General features: G+C 36.5%; 1 protein-coding gene across 6 annotated transcripts in view; it reads right to left on the reverse strand.

Annotated features, from left to right (window-relative positions):
- LOC150107285 (LIM domain-binding protein 2-like) overlaps window positions 1-20,134 on the reverse strand; it is a 412,695-nt gene that overhangs the window by 119,310 nt on the left and 273,251 nt on the right. For all 6 annotated transcript variants that reach the window (XM_090391781.1, XM_090391780.1, XM_090391779.1 and 3 more), the window contains 2 exons: window positions 19,031-19,203; window positions 8,218-8,286 (listed from right to left, as the gene is read on the reverse strand). In XM_090391781.1, the coding sequence (XP_090247907.1) occupies window positions 8,218-8,286; window positions 19,031-19,203 (242 nt within the window). The remainder of the gene's footprint in view (window positions 1-8,217; window positions 8,287-19,030; window positions 19,204-20,134) is intronic.

Raw genomic sequence — 20,134 nt, forward strand, 5'->3', positions numbered from 1 at the left:
CTTCTGCAGCTGCCTCTTAGAAGAGCCTTCTCTTTTATGCATTCCATGAAGAGTTACAATCCACATCTCTTCAAATTGTATCTTAAGTTTTCTTTCTCTTCAACTTCCTGCCTATCCTACAATTAATGCATTATAGACTGAACAACCTTTTATGTACATGGAAGGTTGTTCAGTCTATAATATATATCAGTGACAGTAGTAATATATTAAAATTATGCTCAGATTTAGTTCTAACTAATGTTTACATTGCATGTATATAAAAAAAAACATTTGCAGTACAACTATCATTATTATTATTACCAGAGACCCTCAGGAAGTCAGGGACTTATCGAGCAAGGCCCATATCAACCATACCAGTTGTCATACCTATTCCTGAATTCATTCACATTAGCTGCAATCACCACCTCCAAAGGCAATTCATTCCAATCACTCACCAGTCTATGAGAAAAAAAATCTAGCTCTCATCCCTTTCTTGATTACATTTATTCTCAATTTCCATAAATGTTTACATCCTCTCCCTACCCTCCATAAAATTAAAAATTCCATCTAATGGTATACAATATGACCCTTTCAAAAGTTTGGAAGATCTATCATATAATCTTTCTTCCTCCTGTTTGCTAGGTGTCTGCAGTCCACAAATTCTCAGTCTGTTCTCATAAACTACATTCTACAGTCCTGATGACACTCTCCTCTGCACCCTCTCTCCACTGTATCTACATCACCACTGAAACCAGGAGACCAGATACTCATGCAATAGTCCAGATGAGATCCCATCAAGGCCCTGTTAAAAGGCAAAATGAAATCTTTATCCTTAGATGTCAATGTTCATTTCAGCATTGCAGTTATCCTCTAAGTTGCATTTGTAATCTTTGCTATATGGCTCTTGAACTTCAATTTCCTACCCCCTAATCTGAGCACTTTCTTCTAGAATAATCCAACTAATATAATACACCACCAGATCTCTCATTATATATCAAAATACATAACTTAACATTTACTAACTGAACTGACAACCATTTTCATATGAATGCAATTCTAACCTCCAATTCAAATTATTATTTTATATCAGACCTCCATGGAGTCAAGAGGCTCATTATGAGCAGTCCCACTCTCACATGCACAGCTCACAATATCTTGACTTAAATGCAGAGAAAGTAAATCACGAGCTATCGTATACGAGAGAGATAAACCAAGGGATCCGACAGGGATGTCCGCTCTCAGCAACTCTTTTTAATATCTACTTAAATGAAATAATAATAAAATGGAATAAAAATTTACATCAAAGAATTAAACTTTCTCCTACAGTAAACTTAAACACTCTCCTCTTTGCCAACGACCAAATAATAATTACAAATTCTGAAGATAACGTACAGAAAGCTATTTTAGATCTAAATGAGATATCCAAAGATTATGGTATGATAATATCAACAGAAAAATCAAAAACTATGACCTTTAAAGGACAAGATCCAGCAAGAACTAAAATAGTAATAGATAATAAGATCTTAGAACAGGTGAATTCATTTAACTACCTAGGATGTATGATCACATATGAAAATGAAAAAGATATAAACATAAAAATTGCAAAATATTTAAAAATAACAGGTATAATTAACTCTATATTTAAACCAAACCTAGTTCAAAAACAAACCAGACTAAAAGTATACAATACATTAGCCCTACCAGTCTTAATGTATGGAAGCGAAATCTGGACAATAAAACAAAAAGACAAACAAAGATTAGCAACAGCAGAAATGAAGTTTATGAGAAAAACTGCAAAGTATACCCTATTTGATCACAAAAGAAACGAAGAAATTATGAAAGAATAAAACCAAGAACCAGTAATAGAAAAAATTAAAAAATATAAACATAAATGGATGGAACACGTTCAAAGAATGAAAACAGAAAGATTACCAAAACAAGCCTTAAATTACAAGCCAAGGAAAAAGAAAACCAGGACGTCCTCTTAAACAATTCAACAATGACTTCTAAGGCCGGAACAGGCCATGCTAGGCCTAAATCCTTGATACGCATGATGATGATGAAGAATGTCTCTGCATTCACCATACTCTCAGGCAACACATTCCAATCACCCACAACTCTCCATGCGAAATATCTACTCCTCACCCTCCTGCTTACACCATCCTTATACAATTTCCAAGGATGACGTCTTCAAAAATCTAATCCACATTAATCTGGAAATTGCCCCTCACCAATTTATGTCTTGATCATGTTCCCTTCCCCCTCTTCCTTCTATCCACTAGGCTCTACAATGTGCATTCCCTCAATCTGTCCTCATACACCACATTCCAGAGACCAGAAATCAACTTAGTCTATTGTCTATGAACCTCTCCAACAAATCATCATCCTTTTGAAAACCAGGTGACCAAATATGTGCACAGTAATCCATATGCAGTCTGATCAAAGTCTTGTATACAATGAAATCATAACATCCTTACTTCTACATGTCAGTGTTACCAATTATATATTTGGTTTAATCCTTTATCCAAGTGGTGTCGCACCTCATTATTAAAATTCTCTGTATTAGAGATAAGTTGATGGAAGTTTTTTTCACTTGGCTATGCAACCAATTATATATTTGGTTTAATCCTTTATCCAAGCGTAAGCAAACAAAGTTTGCACCTGAAGTATTTTCAGGACTGGGGCAACTCGTGGCAAAGGTGGTATAACTTCTCAACACTTGCCTTAGTATCCCATAATGCAAAGCACATGTCCGCAAGGATTAAACCAAATATATAATTGGTAGCATAGCCAAGTGAAAAAACTTCCATCAACTTATCTCTAATCCAGAGAATTTTAATAATAAGGTTTGACACCTTTTGGCAACTTGTATACGAAAACGACTTCTCCATTACCTCCACTTTAGTATCACCACCACTGGGTCTGGCTCCCACTGATGAGACCTCAATAAAGGTCGAAACCGGTCTGGGTAGTGACCCTTCCCTTAAAGCTTAGCATTATACATGTCTGCAAGGAGATGTGCTTTGCATTGTGGGATACTAAGGCAAATGATGAGAAGTTATAACACCTTTGGCATAAGTTGCCCAAGTCCTGAAAATACTTCAGGTGCAAACTTTGTTTGCTTACACTTAGATAAAGGATTAAACCAAATATATAATTGCTAGCAAAGCCAAGTGGAAAAACTTCCATTAACATGTCAGTGTTCTTCACATCAATCCCATAATCCACTGTGTTGTCCTCACAATTCAAGCAAAATGTCCACAAAATTTCAAGTCCCTATCCACCATCACTCCCAGATCTTTTATCTCCTCTAAGATATCCCCACAATCCTATACTCTGCATTACATCCCATCCTTGCTTCCCAAATTTTAAAACCTTACACTTTGCTACATTAAACTGACATCCCCATTCAGACAGTCTATTCAAATCCTCTTGCAAGGCTACAACATCTGTTCTATGATCATAACTCTCCTCAACTATGCATAATCTGCAAACAACTACGTAAGATAATTGTCACTTAAAAACTCAGGAAATCCATTCTCTTTGGTTTCAGATGCTGTCTATTCATTTCAGTCTATATTACCATAATTGAAATTACCCATAATAATCAGCTTTTTCTTATTAGCCAGATCAATTTGCCTAAACATTTCCTTCTCGCTGCCTTCCACATTACCAGGTCTATATCAACACCCTACTAAATATTTCATCCTGTCCACCTCCACTTCGCATACCATATTGCTTCAAACCACCGTCACTATTTGTCTCCTGCATCTCCACCTTAGATGGGCAAAACTCCTCCTCTTTTTGCCTCGTCTGTCTTCATGAAAAGACTACATATCCGTATATCTCTATTCTTGTCAGAATGCCATCCATGTTCAACCATCTCACTTATACCAACTATTTTTGGGTAAATGAACTCTATGAATGCTACAATTTCATTCCCCATGTTTTGAATAATGTGTAAACATACATACATACTAGCTTATTTCTGTTTCTATAAAAAGTCTCCCAATGAACCTGCTTCTTGGATATGACTCCCCCATCCATTCCTCTATCATCACTGATATTACACTCCTCTCCACACCTAAATGTCATCTCCCACATCCTTGACTATCTTAATCCTTTTTTGAACACTCACACATATATTCCTGAAACCATCATGTACGCTTCTCATGCAGTGTCTCCCTATCCACCCTGTGTTCCTTCTCTCTCTCTCTACACTTGTGCCACTTGCCTGTTTGCAAACTCACCTACCTTACTTTCCTGCTCTTCCATAACACCTCTTGTTTCCTCAGGTCTTACATTCACTTTAGTCATTATTTTCTCTTCCAGCAACCCACATCCCACACACTCACAAAATGAACTCCTTTCTTCTCACAAAACTCTGCTAGCATAACCATTCATAATCTTCATACACCTTCTCAAATCATTATCATCATAACTGGGCAATTCACTGACTAACTTACCTGCCACACTGTTATTTTCTTTAACTCTCTTTAACAGTCTCCTGACATCCATTCTTACATTCTCCTTGTTACAGTCAAATAATTTGTGCCAACCACTACTACCAACTCTTTTGCTCGCATACTCTTCTTATCCAATGCTTCAATCTCCCTGCTCATTCTACCACCCACGAAACAAACCTTATGTGCTTTTTCACTCAAAAACCTCTACTTGTTAAATCCCATATACTGCTACTCTCAAATCATTCAATATTTCTTTCAAATCTCTTTCATCCAATTCTTCTTCACATTTCCATGCAAATCCGTAATTCTCCTTAGTTCATTCCTCATATTTTTACTCTCTTGCCTCATCTTTACCAACTCTGCTTTCAACTCTTTAATTACTTTCTCACTGCCATTTATGCCCATCACATTTTCACTATCTTGCATGTCTGCAGTCTTACCACTCACTGCTGTAACTAGCCATCAGCTATGCCTACTCTCTTATCACTCAATGCCACCATCTATGCACCTTGCCTTAGCACTCAACATCACCAACTTACTGCTACTTCTGCCTGCTGTCTTACCATTACCTTTCAAGCACTCAACCACACTATCAACTCTGCTTACTCCTGTAGCTACATCCACAATCTTTTGCTTTCACTACTGCTCACGTTCAATGATATCTCACAATCCATAACCATGCTACGCTTCTTGCACACCCAAACTCTCTCATCTCCCCTATTAATCCTCTCCACATAAATATCTTCAATCTCCCCCAAGCATACATGTTGCATTCACAGCACTTCACCATTTGCGAAAATTCTATGGCATACATCTTCTGTGTTGATCGATGTCTCACGCCATTTTATTTGCACTCAAAGCTACACACAAGAAACACAAAGAAGCTGAATAATTATAGAACTTTAACTACACCAATCACAGCTATCATAACACAATATCGAAATAAATTATCACTCTTGCCACACACAACTTTAAAATTTAAACTTATCTTTTCACAGCTCTCTCTTTGCCACTTTTTGGCAAATTATTCTGCAAAATGTTGCATGCATGTCTGTCACATTCCTGATTACATTGGCATGTTTGCATCATCAGCAAACAGCTGTATATCACCTGCCACATCCTTACCAATGTCATTAATGTAAAGCCTGAATAGCAATGAAACGAGGAGATCCCTGTGGTACACTGGTCACCTTAAATAATCTTGTAGACTCATTTCCCTCCCCATACAACACTTTTTGATATCAGTTAGTCAGCAATCCTCTTATCCAAGCTAATAGTTTATAATCCCATATCCTTCAACTTATGCAATAGCCCTCCATGCTGCATCTTCAAAATGCATTAGCCAAGTATCATGGTGTATCAATTTCCCTTACCTAACTCATTCATAATAATATTATAAAATGTGAACAAGTTACTCAAACATAACCTCATTTTAGTAAAACGATGCTATTTTTGCAAAAAAATAGCATCGTTTTACTAAAATGATGTCAATCCATTTCTGTATGCCAGTTCCTACAAACTTTTCTAAAATATTCACCCAGTCCAGAGATATTGAAAGGTTAGTAGCCAGACACACTAGTTTTTGCACCACCTTTGTACAATGGAATTATTGTATATTCTTTCCATTTGTGCAGGTTCTTTCCTGAATTGAGACTCAAGCTATATAAACATATCAAGATCAAGTCATTTTGGCTGACCGTTTCTTTAGCACATCTAATGATATCCCATCAGTCCCTATTGCTGAATTATTCTTCAGCTTATGCAACAGCTCTCATTCCTCCTTATACACCTGAATTTCTGCATCTAGAAAAGAGGTGGCAATGAGATCAATGTTGCATGGACCATGTTGATATCTATTAGCAAAATTGGCACTCAGTTGAATAATTTCATGTGCATTCGGTACAATTTTTCTTTCACATTCAATCTTTCTTTTACTTCCAGCATAACAACAGAACTCTTCTGAGTTCCCATTAGCTTGCAGAGTCAGTTTCTTTTCATACTCAGACTTAGCTTTCTGTACAACAGTTGTGACTCTTCTGACCAACTCCTTAAAATTTTCATAACTGATATCATCCTTATGCATACAGTATTCCTTCCACATCATCTTTTTCTTAAGAATCTGTTGCTTAATAAAACTGCACATGCATTTCAATTCTACCTTATTTATTCTTCAAACTCTAGGAACACATTCTGATAGTGCATCATTTAAGTATTTTTTAAATGCACCCTATACACTCCAATATCCTTATATCCTTCTCATGCTTTGCAGTTCAGCACGTAACCTTTTCTGAATGAAACATTCATATACTTAGCTACTTTCCAGGTTAGTATAGCATGATCAAGTTGTTGATCATAATCATGTTGGTGGAGGATCACCAACCAAAGGCAAAATAGTCATGTCTTTAACCGAAATCCCCCCCCCTCTGATACTATAATCAAATCTAACACTCTTTAACCTCGATCCTCGATTCCTTCTGTCACATGATGCTTTAGGAAGTTGTCTCAATTCAGGTTCATTCTTCTTTCACTGCTACTCAATCAATGTTTGAATAATTAAATTTTCCAATTTTGATTACTCATTTAGCACCCATCATCACCACAACCAATCCACTAGGTCTGTAATGACACCCTACTATGTATTTGGTCTTGTTAGACTCCACCTCACACCATATAGCAGTCATACTATTAGTCATATTGCAGTTACAGCTTTCCACCCTAAATGGACTCAAATCATTTGATATCATTAGTAGTGTATCCTGCTCCTCTCTTGTCTATCCTCCCTAAAAATACTGTACAAATGTGTAAAAACTAATTTAACAAATTCATGTCTATTCTACAAGACTGGAAATAAAATATTATGCGCATCCATTTTGTGTTGTTATCACGAATTGAGACTTTCTTAAAACTTAACAGCTTTGCTTTAAAATTTTCCAGCCTTTACTGACTATGCTGGGCTGACTGACTGATGAAAGCCTATGCTCCCCAGCTAACAAATTGTGAGTTTAAATCCTGCTGTACAAATGTTTAGGTGGGAAATGAATTTCATCACCCAGTGTGAGATTACTGCTCTGTGTATAAGCAGAGGACTGAAGTGGCTTGAAAAAAAAAAGTCAATGTTTTTTTATCTAGAGTAAGGTTTCTAGATTATGTAAAAAAAAAAATAAATAAATAAATAAAAACCCTTTAGCTTAACTATGGTACTAATATACTACAGGTTTACAAAACCTTTTGTGAATGGGGAGCCACATAAAAAAAAAAATCAATGTTTTTTTTAGGAATAAATGTAAAAACTCAAAAATTAGGAAATTGGATCAAAACTTTGGTGACTTGGGTACAAACTAGGACAGTAAAGATTATCCTTATATGTAATAATGGTAGTAGTAGAAAGCCTCCTTCCCATCAAATTATTGCAGAAGGAGAAGGAGGAGGATCTGAAATATTGAACTCAGGAATGCTGTATTATCCAAGGAAGAGATAACAAAAAAATGTAAAGAATTTTCTGTTGGAGGGGGGGGGGGGATTAATAGTTAATAAATTAGTATCAATTTAACTGTAACTACCAACTACACACTACTACTTCAGAGTAAACATCTACTTCAGTGTAGCTGAATGATTAGGAGGGGAAAAAAAAATAGCAGTTGATTTAAAGATTTTAAATGAATGTGATCCATGTGTTCATTTAAATTTCACAAATAATCAAAAGTACAAATGTTAATTATATACATGTAGTCCCTACAGTGAATATAATAAAGCAATTATTAACTCAACTTACCACTACAGCATTATCTTTGGCAAGCTGTTCTTTCACTGGGTCATTAGGATATTGGCCACCAACCATAATCTAAAGAAAGAAGGTGAGATAGTTTATTTGAAGTTAAAATTCATTGAATACAAGTAATTATTAGGCATGTTTTGCAACAATAACAACAACAGAATATTCCATTAAATGTTGCTTTGATCTGTCTGGTGAATCCATAACAGAAATACTCTGGTTGGACAGATCTTGATTAAATTTGCTATTTATTTCTTTAATAAAATCCTTTTATGCATGCTGTGTCTCCAAATTATTGCTAACTTTAGATAATATCCAAAGGCAACATACATTATGATTTCAGAAATGAATTAAAATAATTAAGTTTAAAAAAAAATATATCAAGTGTTCATGGCAGGAACTCTTAAACTAAATTAGGGCCAACAATTTGACTTATCAGTCCACCATCTACACCCTCTGTCCAAAAAGAAACAGAAGTTTTCAAAAATAGAAGAAACTAGTGGCACCACCTGTTGTATTTTTTTGTTGTCGAAAGCGGCAACCTTCCTTAGCGTTGTGTCAACTGTTTATGACATTTGTTTCATTTGAAGCAGAGTTATAATGCCAAAAAGAAACAGAAGTTTTCAAAAATAGAAGAAACTAGTGGCACCACCTGTTGTATTTTTTTGTTGTCGAAAGCGGCAACCTTCCTTAGCGTTGTGTCAACTGTTTATGACATTTGTTTCATTTGAAGCAGAGTTATAATGCCAATGGTGACAGTGTGTTTTGATGAACGGTCGGAAAATGAGTTTCAAACAGAGAGCTGCGATTGACTTTTGTGTTAAAGTTGGTAAAAGTTTTACCGAAATGCATCAAATGCTTATCCCGTACTCAAGTTTACGAGTGGTTTAAGCAATTTCAAAGTGGTCGTGAGACGCTTGAGGGCAACGAAAAGCAGGGTCATCCAAAAACTGGACTGAGCGAAGTTAACATCCAAAAAGTGCATAAAAATCCTATGTTGTTATATAGCCAGTAAGTGATTCCATGATTCCAAGGGAATCGTAGAAACATAATATCCACAAAGAATTCATTCCACCTGGCCAAACGGTCAATGGTGAGTTTTATCTCAAAGTTTTGAAGCAACTGATAGCAAGAAATCATTGCGTATGGCATGAATATTGTGATGACTGAACGTTTGTTAAAACAAACTGTCACTCTTGGCAGTATAACTCGGCTTCTAATGAAACAAATATCATAAACAGTTGACACAACACTAATGAAGGTTGCTGCCGCTTTCAACAACAAAAAGATACAACAAGTAGCACCACTAATTTCTTCTATTTTGGAAAAGTTTGGTTTCGTTTTGGACAGAGGGTGTATATTCGATGGTGCACAGCATGCTAATTTTGAAATGTTAACCGATTAAGGAAAGAACTAGAGCGCTTTGAAAATCATTAAAAAAAAGAGCTTTTTTCTTACCCCTTTCCTATTTCTCTGAAGACACCTCTACAGAGGTGTTTTGGAAAAAAAAAAAAAAAAAAAAAGATGCTCTTCAAACTGATTTTGACCAAATCTAGAATATAGCAGTTTTTCACACTGCTGAAGAAATTCAGCCTAAATAAACTAAAATTAAATGTGTGTGTGTGTGGGGGGGGGTCTTTTCAATAGGCACTACAAGTCACATCATTTAATGAATTTCAATTGGTAATTGCTGAATGTTTTAGCTTTTTAATGTGCATATCATTCATGAAAGATTGTTAACCATCATACACAGTATCACAGGTAGCTATGGGTTAGATATTTCAAGAATCCTCTTCTGATAATCAAACAACTTTTTCAAGCTATTTCATATCCTCAGTAGGCAGGGTGCTGATCCTACACCACCTGATGAAAATCACCTGTTACCTAAAGATATTCTACAATGGTGATCTAAACGTTATCTCTTAAAAAAAAAAAAAAAATTTGTGATCGCTCAAACCCAAACATAAAAAAAAAAGATGCAATTTAGAAACTGTTATTCTCAGCAGACATTGTTTTAACTGTTAAAAATATAAATAACAATAATAATCTACAGTATTTACGGGCCCTTAATGCCCACAACTGCCAAGTACTGTTTACCTTTGTAAACATAATTTTAGGATAAGGTAGTTAATCCTATGCCTAAATATATCTTTTGTTATAAATTGCACCTGTTCTCATTTTTTTTCTCTACAGCCTAGAAGCTTGGCTGTAGGGCAAAAACCCTGCTGCTTTCACATGAAACCAACTAACTTACCATCAACTGAAAATCTTAAATGTTGTTGTTCTTCTTTGAAAGCTACTGAGTTATAAAGGCTCTTTAGAATGTAAATAGCCCTCGAAAATTTTAGCAATACTTTCTTAATGGCAGCTTCAATAACACTACTAATAATTTAGAAATTAATTTAGGGGTGGCTGCAGTTTAGAAATAGTTATTTCTAAACTGCAGCCACCCCTCCAGCTTTCTCAGTATCTAGCTCAATATTTTGCATATAAAATGTTTTTATGAAGTTATATTATAACAAGAAGGGGTCTATGAAAACAGAGTACAGAACCACACAATCCAAGGCCTCAGTCAACTGAGTGTTTTTTAAAAAATAATTACAATGGAAAAGTTCCATCAGAAGATTTTTTTTTTATTTGTATACAAGCATAACTAAAAAGTCAACAATATAAACTTGATTATAACTTTAAAATGAAGTTTCCTCATGGGCTCACTTTAGTGAATACGGGCATGGCAAACCTGAGTTACCTGATGCTGGACCATGCAAACCCGAGTTACCTGATGCCTTACTTCATGTAATATACATCTGTTATATTATCTCTAGACTGGTCCCTCCCCTTCTTTCTTCTCTTCTTGCTCCTTACCCCCCCCCCCAATGTTATTAGAGTATTCGAGGACTAGGGGTGAATCTCTCCTATCTTGCTATGTCATTTCGCCTTATGCAGCCATTGAAAGGGGGGGGGGACAAGCTAGCCTCAATAGGTGAAGGTCCCAAGTCCAGATAAATGGCAAGGGTTGACGTCAAGAAGGGCATCCGGTCGTAAAACTTCATTGCCAGCTCTAGCTAGGATGTACCTTAAGCAACGTGCAACTACATCGCCCTACAGCTGCAAGAAGTGGACGAGGGCTACCACATCAAGGGCAGGTGAGGTTAAAACGAGCCCAGCAAGTGGAGAGAATGTCGAGAGTGGGAACATTGAATGTTGGAAGCATGACTGGAAGGGGAAGAGAAGTGGCAGACATGATGAGGAAGAGGAAGTTGGATATTTTGTGTGCAGGAGACAAGGTGGAAGGGGGGGAAAGGTGAAGGAACTAGGAGACAGGTATAAATTGTTCTACTCTGGAGTGAATAAAGAGGGAAGAAATGGTGTCGGAATTGTGGTGTGTGGCAGAATGAAGGGCAAAGTGCTGGAAGTGGGTAGGAGGAACGAGAGGATCATGCGAATGAAACTGGGTCTTGGAGAAGAGCAACTGGTCGTCTTATGTGTATATGCCCCACAAATTGGCTGTACAGCAGAAGAGAAAGATGAATTCTGGAACGTGCTGGGTGAAGATATGAGGGAACTGGAAGAAAACGAGATGGTGATTGTCAGAGGAGACTGGAATGGACACATAGGGAGACAGAATAGGGACTGTGAAAGGGTGCATGGAAGCCATTGACTGGGAATGATGAACTAGGAAGGAGAGAGGATTTTGGACTTCGCAGTAGCATTTGATCTGGCAATTGTGAACTCCTTATTCTGTAAGAGGGAAGGGCATTTGATAACATTTAGAAATGGCAACAACATTTCACAAATTGACTACATTTTGACTAGAAGAAAACATCTTAAGGCAGTAACAAATTGTAAGGTAATCCCAACAAATCAAGTAGCGCAGCAACACCGACTGTTGTGCGCAGACTTTAAAATAAGGCCAAAGATAAGAACCTTTGGAAGCCATGGGAAGAAGACAATTAAGTGGCTTCACTTAAAAGAAGAGAGTGTGAGGAACCGTTTTAGGGAGAAGGTGTTAGAGAGGGTTTCGGATGGACTAGAAAGTGTTCAAGATTGGTGGAGACATAATTCAAAAGCAATTCTAAGCTGTGCAATTGAGGTGCTTGGTGAAACATCCAGAAAGATTAGAGAGCAGAAGGCAGGTTGGTGGTGGAATAATAATGTACAAGAAGCAGTGATGGCTAAGAGGAAGGCAAAGCAGAAGTGGAAGAGGACAGAAAGAAAAAGCGAGAAGCCAAGAGAGTTGTTGCACAGGTGAAGGCCATGGCATATCAAGACCTTTAAGATCAATTAGAAACAAAGGAAGGACAGAGAAATATTTATCGATTGGCAAAATGTAGAAATAAGGCATCAAAGGACATCGTACATGTGAGGCAGATCAAAGACTCTGGAGGAAGGGTATTAAGGAGGGATGTGGATATAAGAAACAGATGGAGAATATACTTTGAAGGGTTTTTGAATGAAGAAAATGCAAGGACTCACAGAGAAGATAGGGAGCCTTATGAGGGGATAGTGTAGAACATTAGTAGAGTGGAAGTGAAGGAGGCCATAAAGAGGATGAAGAATGGAAAATCGGTGGACCCTGACAGGATCCCAGTGGAGGCATGGAAGGCACTGGGGGAAGAGGGAATTGACCTGCTGTGTGACCTCTTAATAAAAGTTTGTCAACAGGAAAATATACCCGAGGAATGGAGGGAAAGTACTCTTGTCCCCCATCTACAAGAGTAAAGGGAATGCACAAGACTAAGAATTACAGAGGAATAAAGTTGATGTCCCACACAATGAAAATCCTAGAGAGGATTCTTCATGGAAGACTGAGGAAGGAGGTAGAGATTGCAAACGAGCAATTTGGCTTCATGCCTGGTCAATCGACGACAGATGCTATCTTTGGGTTATAGCGGATGATGGAAAAGTTTCAAGAGAAGCAACGGGAGCTACATCTGGTATTTATCGATCTGGAGAAAGCATATGATAGAGTGCCAAGGCAAGAAGTCTGGAGGTGTCTGAGGGAGAAGAAGGTACCAGAGAAATATGTCACGCTGGTGCAGGAGATGTACAGAAATGTGAAGACCAGAGTTCAGACCTGCCTGGGAGAGACAGAAAGTTTTCCAGTGACAGTTGGCTTGCATCAAGGGTCAGCATTAAGTCCATTTCTGTTTAATATAGTGATGGAGATGGAGACGGAGGAGGTGAGAGAAGACGCGCCTCGGACTATGTTGTATGCAGATGACATCGTGCTGTGTGCAAAATCAAGAGAAGTGGAAGCTAAAACTGGAAAGTTGGAAGAGAGAGGTACGAGACTGAGCAGAAGTAAGACAGAGCATATGTGTTGCAAAGTAGATGGCAGCCAGGAGACAGATCTGGAAGAAAATGTCATCAGGAAGGTCAGTGACTTTAGATACTTAGGTTCAATGATGAAAGAGGATGGTGAGGCTGAGAAGGAAGTCGGATGCAGGATACAAGCAGGATGGAGGAACTGGAGAGAGAGATGGCTGGAGTGCTATGCGATAAGAGGGTGCCGATCAATCTAAAAGGCAAAATCTATAGGACAGTAGTGAGACCAGCTATGACCTATGATATGGAAACTGCGGCCCTGAGGAAAAATAACATTGGCAGGATGGAGGCAGCAGAGATGAGAATGCTTAGGTGGATGTGCTGTGTGACCAGAAAGGATCGTCTGAGAAATGACTATGTAAGGGGAACAGTGAAAGTTACGAACTTAGGAGCAATGTTGATATGGTTTGGTCATGTAATGAGGAGGGAGGAAGAGTATGTGGTAAGAAAGGTCATGCAGATGAATGTGCAGGGGAGGAAGTGCAGGTGGCCAAAGAAGAGATGAAGGGAGATGGTAGAGGAAGACTTGAGGATGAAGAACTTGGATGTGGCTACAGTCCAAGCCAGAGGCTGTGGAGGAGACTCACTACAAACAGTGACCCTACTTAAGTGGGAAAAGCTGCAGAAGAAGAAGATAACATGAAAATGAAGTAGAAAATAGCCTGAATTGCATTTAGCAATAGTTTTTTAAAAAACAAGTTTTAGCTGGCATAAGCTGTATTAAGAACAATTTTCCATGAAGAAGGATAATCTCTGAATAACAGAACTGTTTAGAACAGGGTAGTATAGCAAACTTTCACATCTGTCTTTTGACTGTTCCACAAGAAAACAGGTTTTATGTATGATTTTAGTTTTCTTCCAAATAATTTTACATTTGGAGGAGATAGCATCCAGATTGTTCCAACTCATGGAAATTAATATAATTTAGACCTTCTTCATAAAGAACAGTTACATATCTTCCAGTTTTGGCAATGTAAGAGAGACACAAGAGCAAGGAAATGGATATATATATATATATATATATATACAGGGTGTTCGGGATAAATTTGACAGTTTCGTAAGGAAAAAGAAAATCTTCTTTGTATCTATTAAATTTAATGAATTGACAAAAAAACATTACAGGCAGAGTTAATTACAATACTATCAACAAGATTTACTCAAAATAACCACCATTAGCATCGATCACAGCTTCAATTCTGCTTCGGAACCTCGAACAAGCTGATGCTACAGTCTCCCTGGGAAGGGCCGCAAAAACTGTTTTAATTTTATCCATTAACTGGGCTTTTGTATTACTGGAAGTGCGATTGGTGTCTTTTTCAACTGCGCCCCATACAAAATAATCCATGGGGTTAAGGTCTGGGGAGTTTGGAGGCCAAACATTTGGACTGGTGAAGTCGTAGAAATTTTCAGACAACCATTTTTGACTTTTCCCAGAGGTGTGGCAAGGGGCCGAATCCTGCTATCATACATACGGCCTACCATTGGCTACCCTTGTTATCCAGGGCTTGACTACAGTTAGCAACTCCACGAACAAAGCCCGAATTCCAATGCCAGGGTTCTCCAACACCTGTTCCTGCAGATTTGCGAGGAATTCTGCTGTACGAACGCAATCAGATCGTCTGCTAGGGATCTTTCTTCTTGCTACATCCTCGTAGTCACCATTGCAAGTCTCTAGTTCATGCCTGATTGTTTTTACTGTATTCAGGGAGCATTGGGCAGCAGTCGTAATATCCTTATTTTGATGGCGGGCACGAATCATCATGATACAAGTTATTCTCTTCCATGATTCAGGTGGGTTCCAGCTATCCATCCTTTCTGACATCTTGTATATGAATGAAAAAGGGTCCAAACTTTTAAATGAAGAGAAGTGTGTGTTAATACATGTGACTTACGGAAAAATATAATTAATTATAAATATGTCAAATTTATCCCGAACACCCTGTATATATATATATAAATAAGAGCAGATCAAAGGAGAAGTCTGATCTTTGCACAGCCCAGAAAGGAGGCAGGTTTATGAATTGAGGGAAAGTGCTACTTGGATGTTAATAGACCTAAGTAATTTGGTGATGCATTCAGATATACCTCTAACATAGGATGATGATACAGTTGATCTCTTCCTGAAAAGATGGAAATGGAGAAATTATTAATGATTTTGTTGATGAATTCAAAAAATGGTAATGTGGAATTAATAAACTGTTCCTGTGTCAGTAATGTTTCTGTGGAGCAAAGATAGTGAGCCAGATGCATTTAGGATTTTGATAATGTTAGATGATAAGGATGATGGTGTGACACAGCTTGAATGTATTTGTCTGGCATGGGTTTTCTTTCTGAAAACTGAAGGATCCTGTCTGGCTGATCAAGAATAAGGAGATTTAAGAAGGAAATTAATTGGTCGTTTCCTATTTCAAGAGAAAATTGTATCTAAAGATTAACTGCACTGATTCTAGTAAGAAAGTCATGATTAAGATCTGATGGGCTAAGGTAATCCATTTATGAAAAATTGCTGTTCTTAACACAGGTCACCCAAGATTATTTATTTGTTTTTAACAGTATTATTAGGACTTTGGTGTAATTCAAATGGTGCTACTCTACTCTGTTTATGTTAATCCATGTTCAGTGTTGATTCTTCAATTATAATAAATTTAGTTTAATCCTTTATCCAAGTGTGAGCAAACGAAGTTTGCGCCTGAAAATATCTTCAGGACTGGGGTAAGGTAGTACAACACCGGGCAACTCGCAGCAAAGGTGGATCAAGCTCTCATCACTCCTTGTCTCAGTACCTCCCATAATGCAACACACATCTCCTTGCAGACATGTATACTGCTATGCATTAAGAGAAGGGCCACTACCCATACTGGTTTCGACCATTATTGAGGTCTCGTCAGTGGGAGCCAGGCCCAGAAGTGGAGATACCAAGGCAGAAGCAATGGAGGTCATCTTTACCTTTAGGAGTTGCCAAAAGATGTGCCACCTTATTATTAAATTACTCTGAATTTAGAGAAAGATGTTGAAATATTATTTTTCACTTGGTTAGACTATAATAAATTTAGTTTAATTGTTTATCCAAGTGTGAGCAAACAAAGTTTGCGCCTCAAAATATCTTCAGGACTGGGATAAGGTAGTACAACACCGGGAAACTCACAGCAAAGGTGGATCAAGCTCTACCCACTCCTTGTCTTAGTATCCCCCATAATGCAACGCACATCTACTTGCATTAAATTTATTATAGTCTAACTAAGTGAAAAATAATCTTTCAACATCTTTCTCTAAATCCAGAGTAATTTAATAACAAGGTGGTACACCTTTTGGCAACTCCTATGGGTAAAGATGACCCCATTGCTTCTGCCTTGGTATCTCCACTTCTAGACCCGGCTCCCACTGACGAGACCTCAATAAAGGTCGAAACCAGTATGGGTAGTAGCCCTTCTCTTAATGCATAGTAGTATACATGTCCACAAGGAGATGTGTGTTGCATTATGGGAGATACTGAGACAAGGAGTGATGAGAGCTTGATCCACCTTTGCTGCAAGTTGCCCAGTGTTGTACTACCTTACCCAAGTCCTGAAGATATTTTCAGGCACAAACTGTGTTTGCTCACAGTTGGATAAAGAATTAAACTAAATTTATTATAGTCTAACCAAGTGAAAAATAATCTTTCAACATTCTTCAATTATGTTTGCTTATACCTTATTTGAGTTTTAAAATGCATACTGAAGATGCACTTGATACTTAGGTGAAAATTTTATACAAAGAAATCTTCAAATCTGTTGTAATTATTTTTAAATATGCCCACCTATGCATCAATTTTTTTTCCCTTTAAAAAGAAAGCCAGTAAATAATAAAAAATATTTTATGCCTTATGCTTTTGTCACACAAGACTAAGTTTGTTAATATACCTCCATCTGAGATTAGCAAAACATAGTATAGCTTGACAAAAGCATGCATAAGCACAAATTTCTTCATGCGTTGCTTTTCCAAAGGAAATTTTTTTTTCCTTCCACTAATATTAACTATAATAAATTTAATTAAAGAATAAATATAATAAATTTAAAAACTCTGTAGTAGTGAAATGTTTGTGTAATTTCTTTGTTTCAAAAGAGTTGTACAATCCATCCTCCCAAAATCCAGACTACTATCTCTAAACCATTCTGAGATATACTAGACAGCTTGTTTTTGCAAAGTTTCTAAAGGAAGTAAAATTGTATGTTAAAAAGCATGAGAATAAGTGAATATCAGAACCTATCTAGTGTATTTCAGCCTTACAAGTGAGGATTTGAAGACACAATTAAACAACAGCCTCAGGATTCTATGGGATATCATAAGTATCCATAAGATGCCTTAAGTATGATTTTTTATTTTATTATTTTTTAAGGAGCATTCAGAGGCATTATTTTCTCCTAATCTAAATCAGAACTTAGTCTATCAAAGGTTATGGAAATAATTATTCTAAATTGTGCCAACAACTTTTTAACTGTGTACATATAATACAATTTTAGCTCTTTGAAGAATCCTAATAATGCATGGCTACAACATCCTAGCAGAGATTATGGAATGAAAGTCAATTGTTACACTAGTTTGCATTTTATTGTGTTTTAAATTTAACTGTTTACATCTTACAATGCAGATATTATCAGAATTTCATCATGAAAGATCTAAATATCTTTATTTATAATCAGAAAATTAATGATTAGAACAGTACCTCTGTGTGCTTCAATTAAAAAAAAGAAAAAAATTACTGTCAAAAACAATGATTTACCTAATATCCATAGGAAAATGTTGGGTCAAAATTGAAAATATATATATATCAACCTTATATTTTGAGTGTATACAGTAACCCTCTCAATCATGGGCTCTTCCAGCAAGTCCAAGAACTCGTGGAAGGAGAACCCTTTTTAGTCATTCATGCCTAAATATCTATCAAATCTCTCTCAATTCATTCACTGAAGATACACTCAAAAATACCTCTAATAGCAGTCCATTCCATACTCGCCACAAGCTATGAGAACCTGGACTCACATTTCCTAATTACACCCTTAGTTAGCTTCCAGAGATGACCATTCTATGCCTATCTCCCATAAGCCACAAAATCTTATTTATATTTATGCTGTTAGAATCCCCTAATGTGTATGTTTCTATCATATCTCTTCTCTTCCATCTAGTCCTTAAATTTTGAAGACCACATTCCCTAAAGCTGTTCTCATATATGTAATTCCATAAGCTAGTTATCATCTTGGTTATCCACTGCTGGATTTTTCAGCTGCCTCCTCATCTTCTTGGAACAGGTTACTATGAATTGCTGAAATAACACTATTAATCATACATTCTGTTATCTATACTCATGCTTTCTCAGTTAACCAGCAAATTTATTTCTCAAACTGACTGAATAATACAGAGATAATGTATTTATACAAAACATTTCCATTTAAAGAAAAAACCTTTTACCACCTAATATATATAGGTGATATATCTAAAATAAACATACCTTATTATACAGAGGTTTACCATGGTGAGTCACCATAGTACACTGATCACAGTCTAAAGTAATGGTTGTGTTATGAAAAGATTCCTTTGGATGTTTTAAATTAAAGTACAGGTCTGTCACTCCTCCCTCAAATATGCTCCGAAAATAGCGGGGAATCAGTGTCCTTCCAATAGCTATAAAAAGAAAATTTCATTAGTGCCTCAATTTTGGTATTTTACAGGGTTTTGAAAAAGAATGCCAATATTTTTCAAACAAAACTGTTGTTAGTTACTATTATTCACCTATCAAAGAAGTAATGTGCATGTGTATCCATCCTATTCTAATCAGCATTTGATAACAGTTAAACAAAAAAACTGTTTTATTATATGAAAAATTCAGATGATAATGCACGTGAAAGAAAATACAAGCAAATCTATCAGGCAAACCTGCCTTATGATAAATATATCAATGGTATAATTAGTTTAAAGAAACTGGCACTGTCCAAAGAACATAAGATGCCTATTTTCTCCAAATATGTGACTGTAAGAACCAATTTCTTAGTAACCTCATAGTCCCAACGTTACATTCATATTCATACATAGAGTTATGCAAGGGATAATGTATACCCATCAAAAGTGATTTTGCTGCAAGATAAAAAAACAAGCTATCACACTGTAGCTAAAGTTTCTCTGAAATTGTTGGAGCACACCTGACAATAGTAGAATTACAAGATGGGTGTGTGTTGATTAATAGCATGAAGTTTGTATGAATAAAATTTCCATGTGTATACACTTTGTTTTTGTTGCTAATTTTTTTTCCAAAAATTATAGTTCATTTTGTAAAAAAGTTCTGAACAATTGTGTCATAACCTATTGGGTTGTGTATCAAAGTTGCATACTTTGCTTGACCTTTCTGCAGTGGGCTCATTTTTGCTAACTGGTGAACATTTTACAGAATGCCTGTATCAATTTTTTTTTTTTTTATACATTTTCATGAAAAAGAAGTGTTTTCAATTTATCTCAATGAAGTACTTTTATAAAAACACAATCACTAAAGCAATATTATATCATAAATATGTGAAGTAATTAAAGAACTAATTTTTTTAATTATGTATTGCAGGAATTA

The sequence above is a fragment of the Typopeltis vanoorti genome, chromosome 4 (genome assembly GCF_054136105.1).
Source record: "Typopeltis vanoorti isolate ZY-2024b chromosome 4, IOZ_Tvanoo_1.0, whole genome shotgun sequence".
NCBI classification, from domain to species: domain Eukaryota; kingdom Metazoa; phylum Arthropoda; class Arachnida; order Uropygi; family Thelyphonidae; genus Typopeltis; species Typopeltis vanoorti.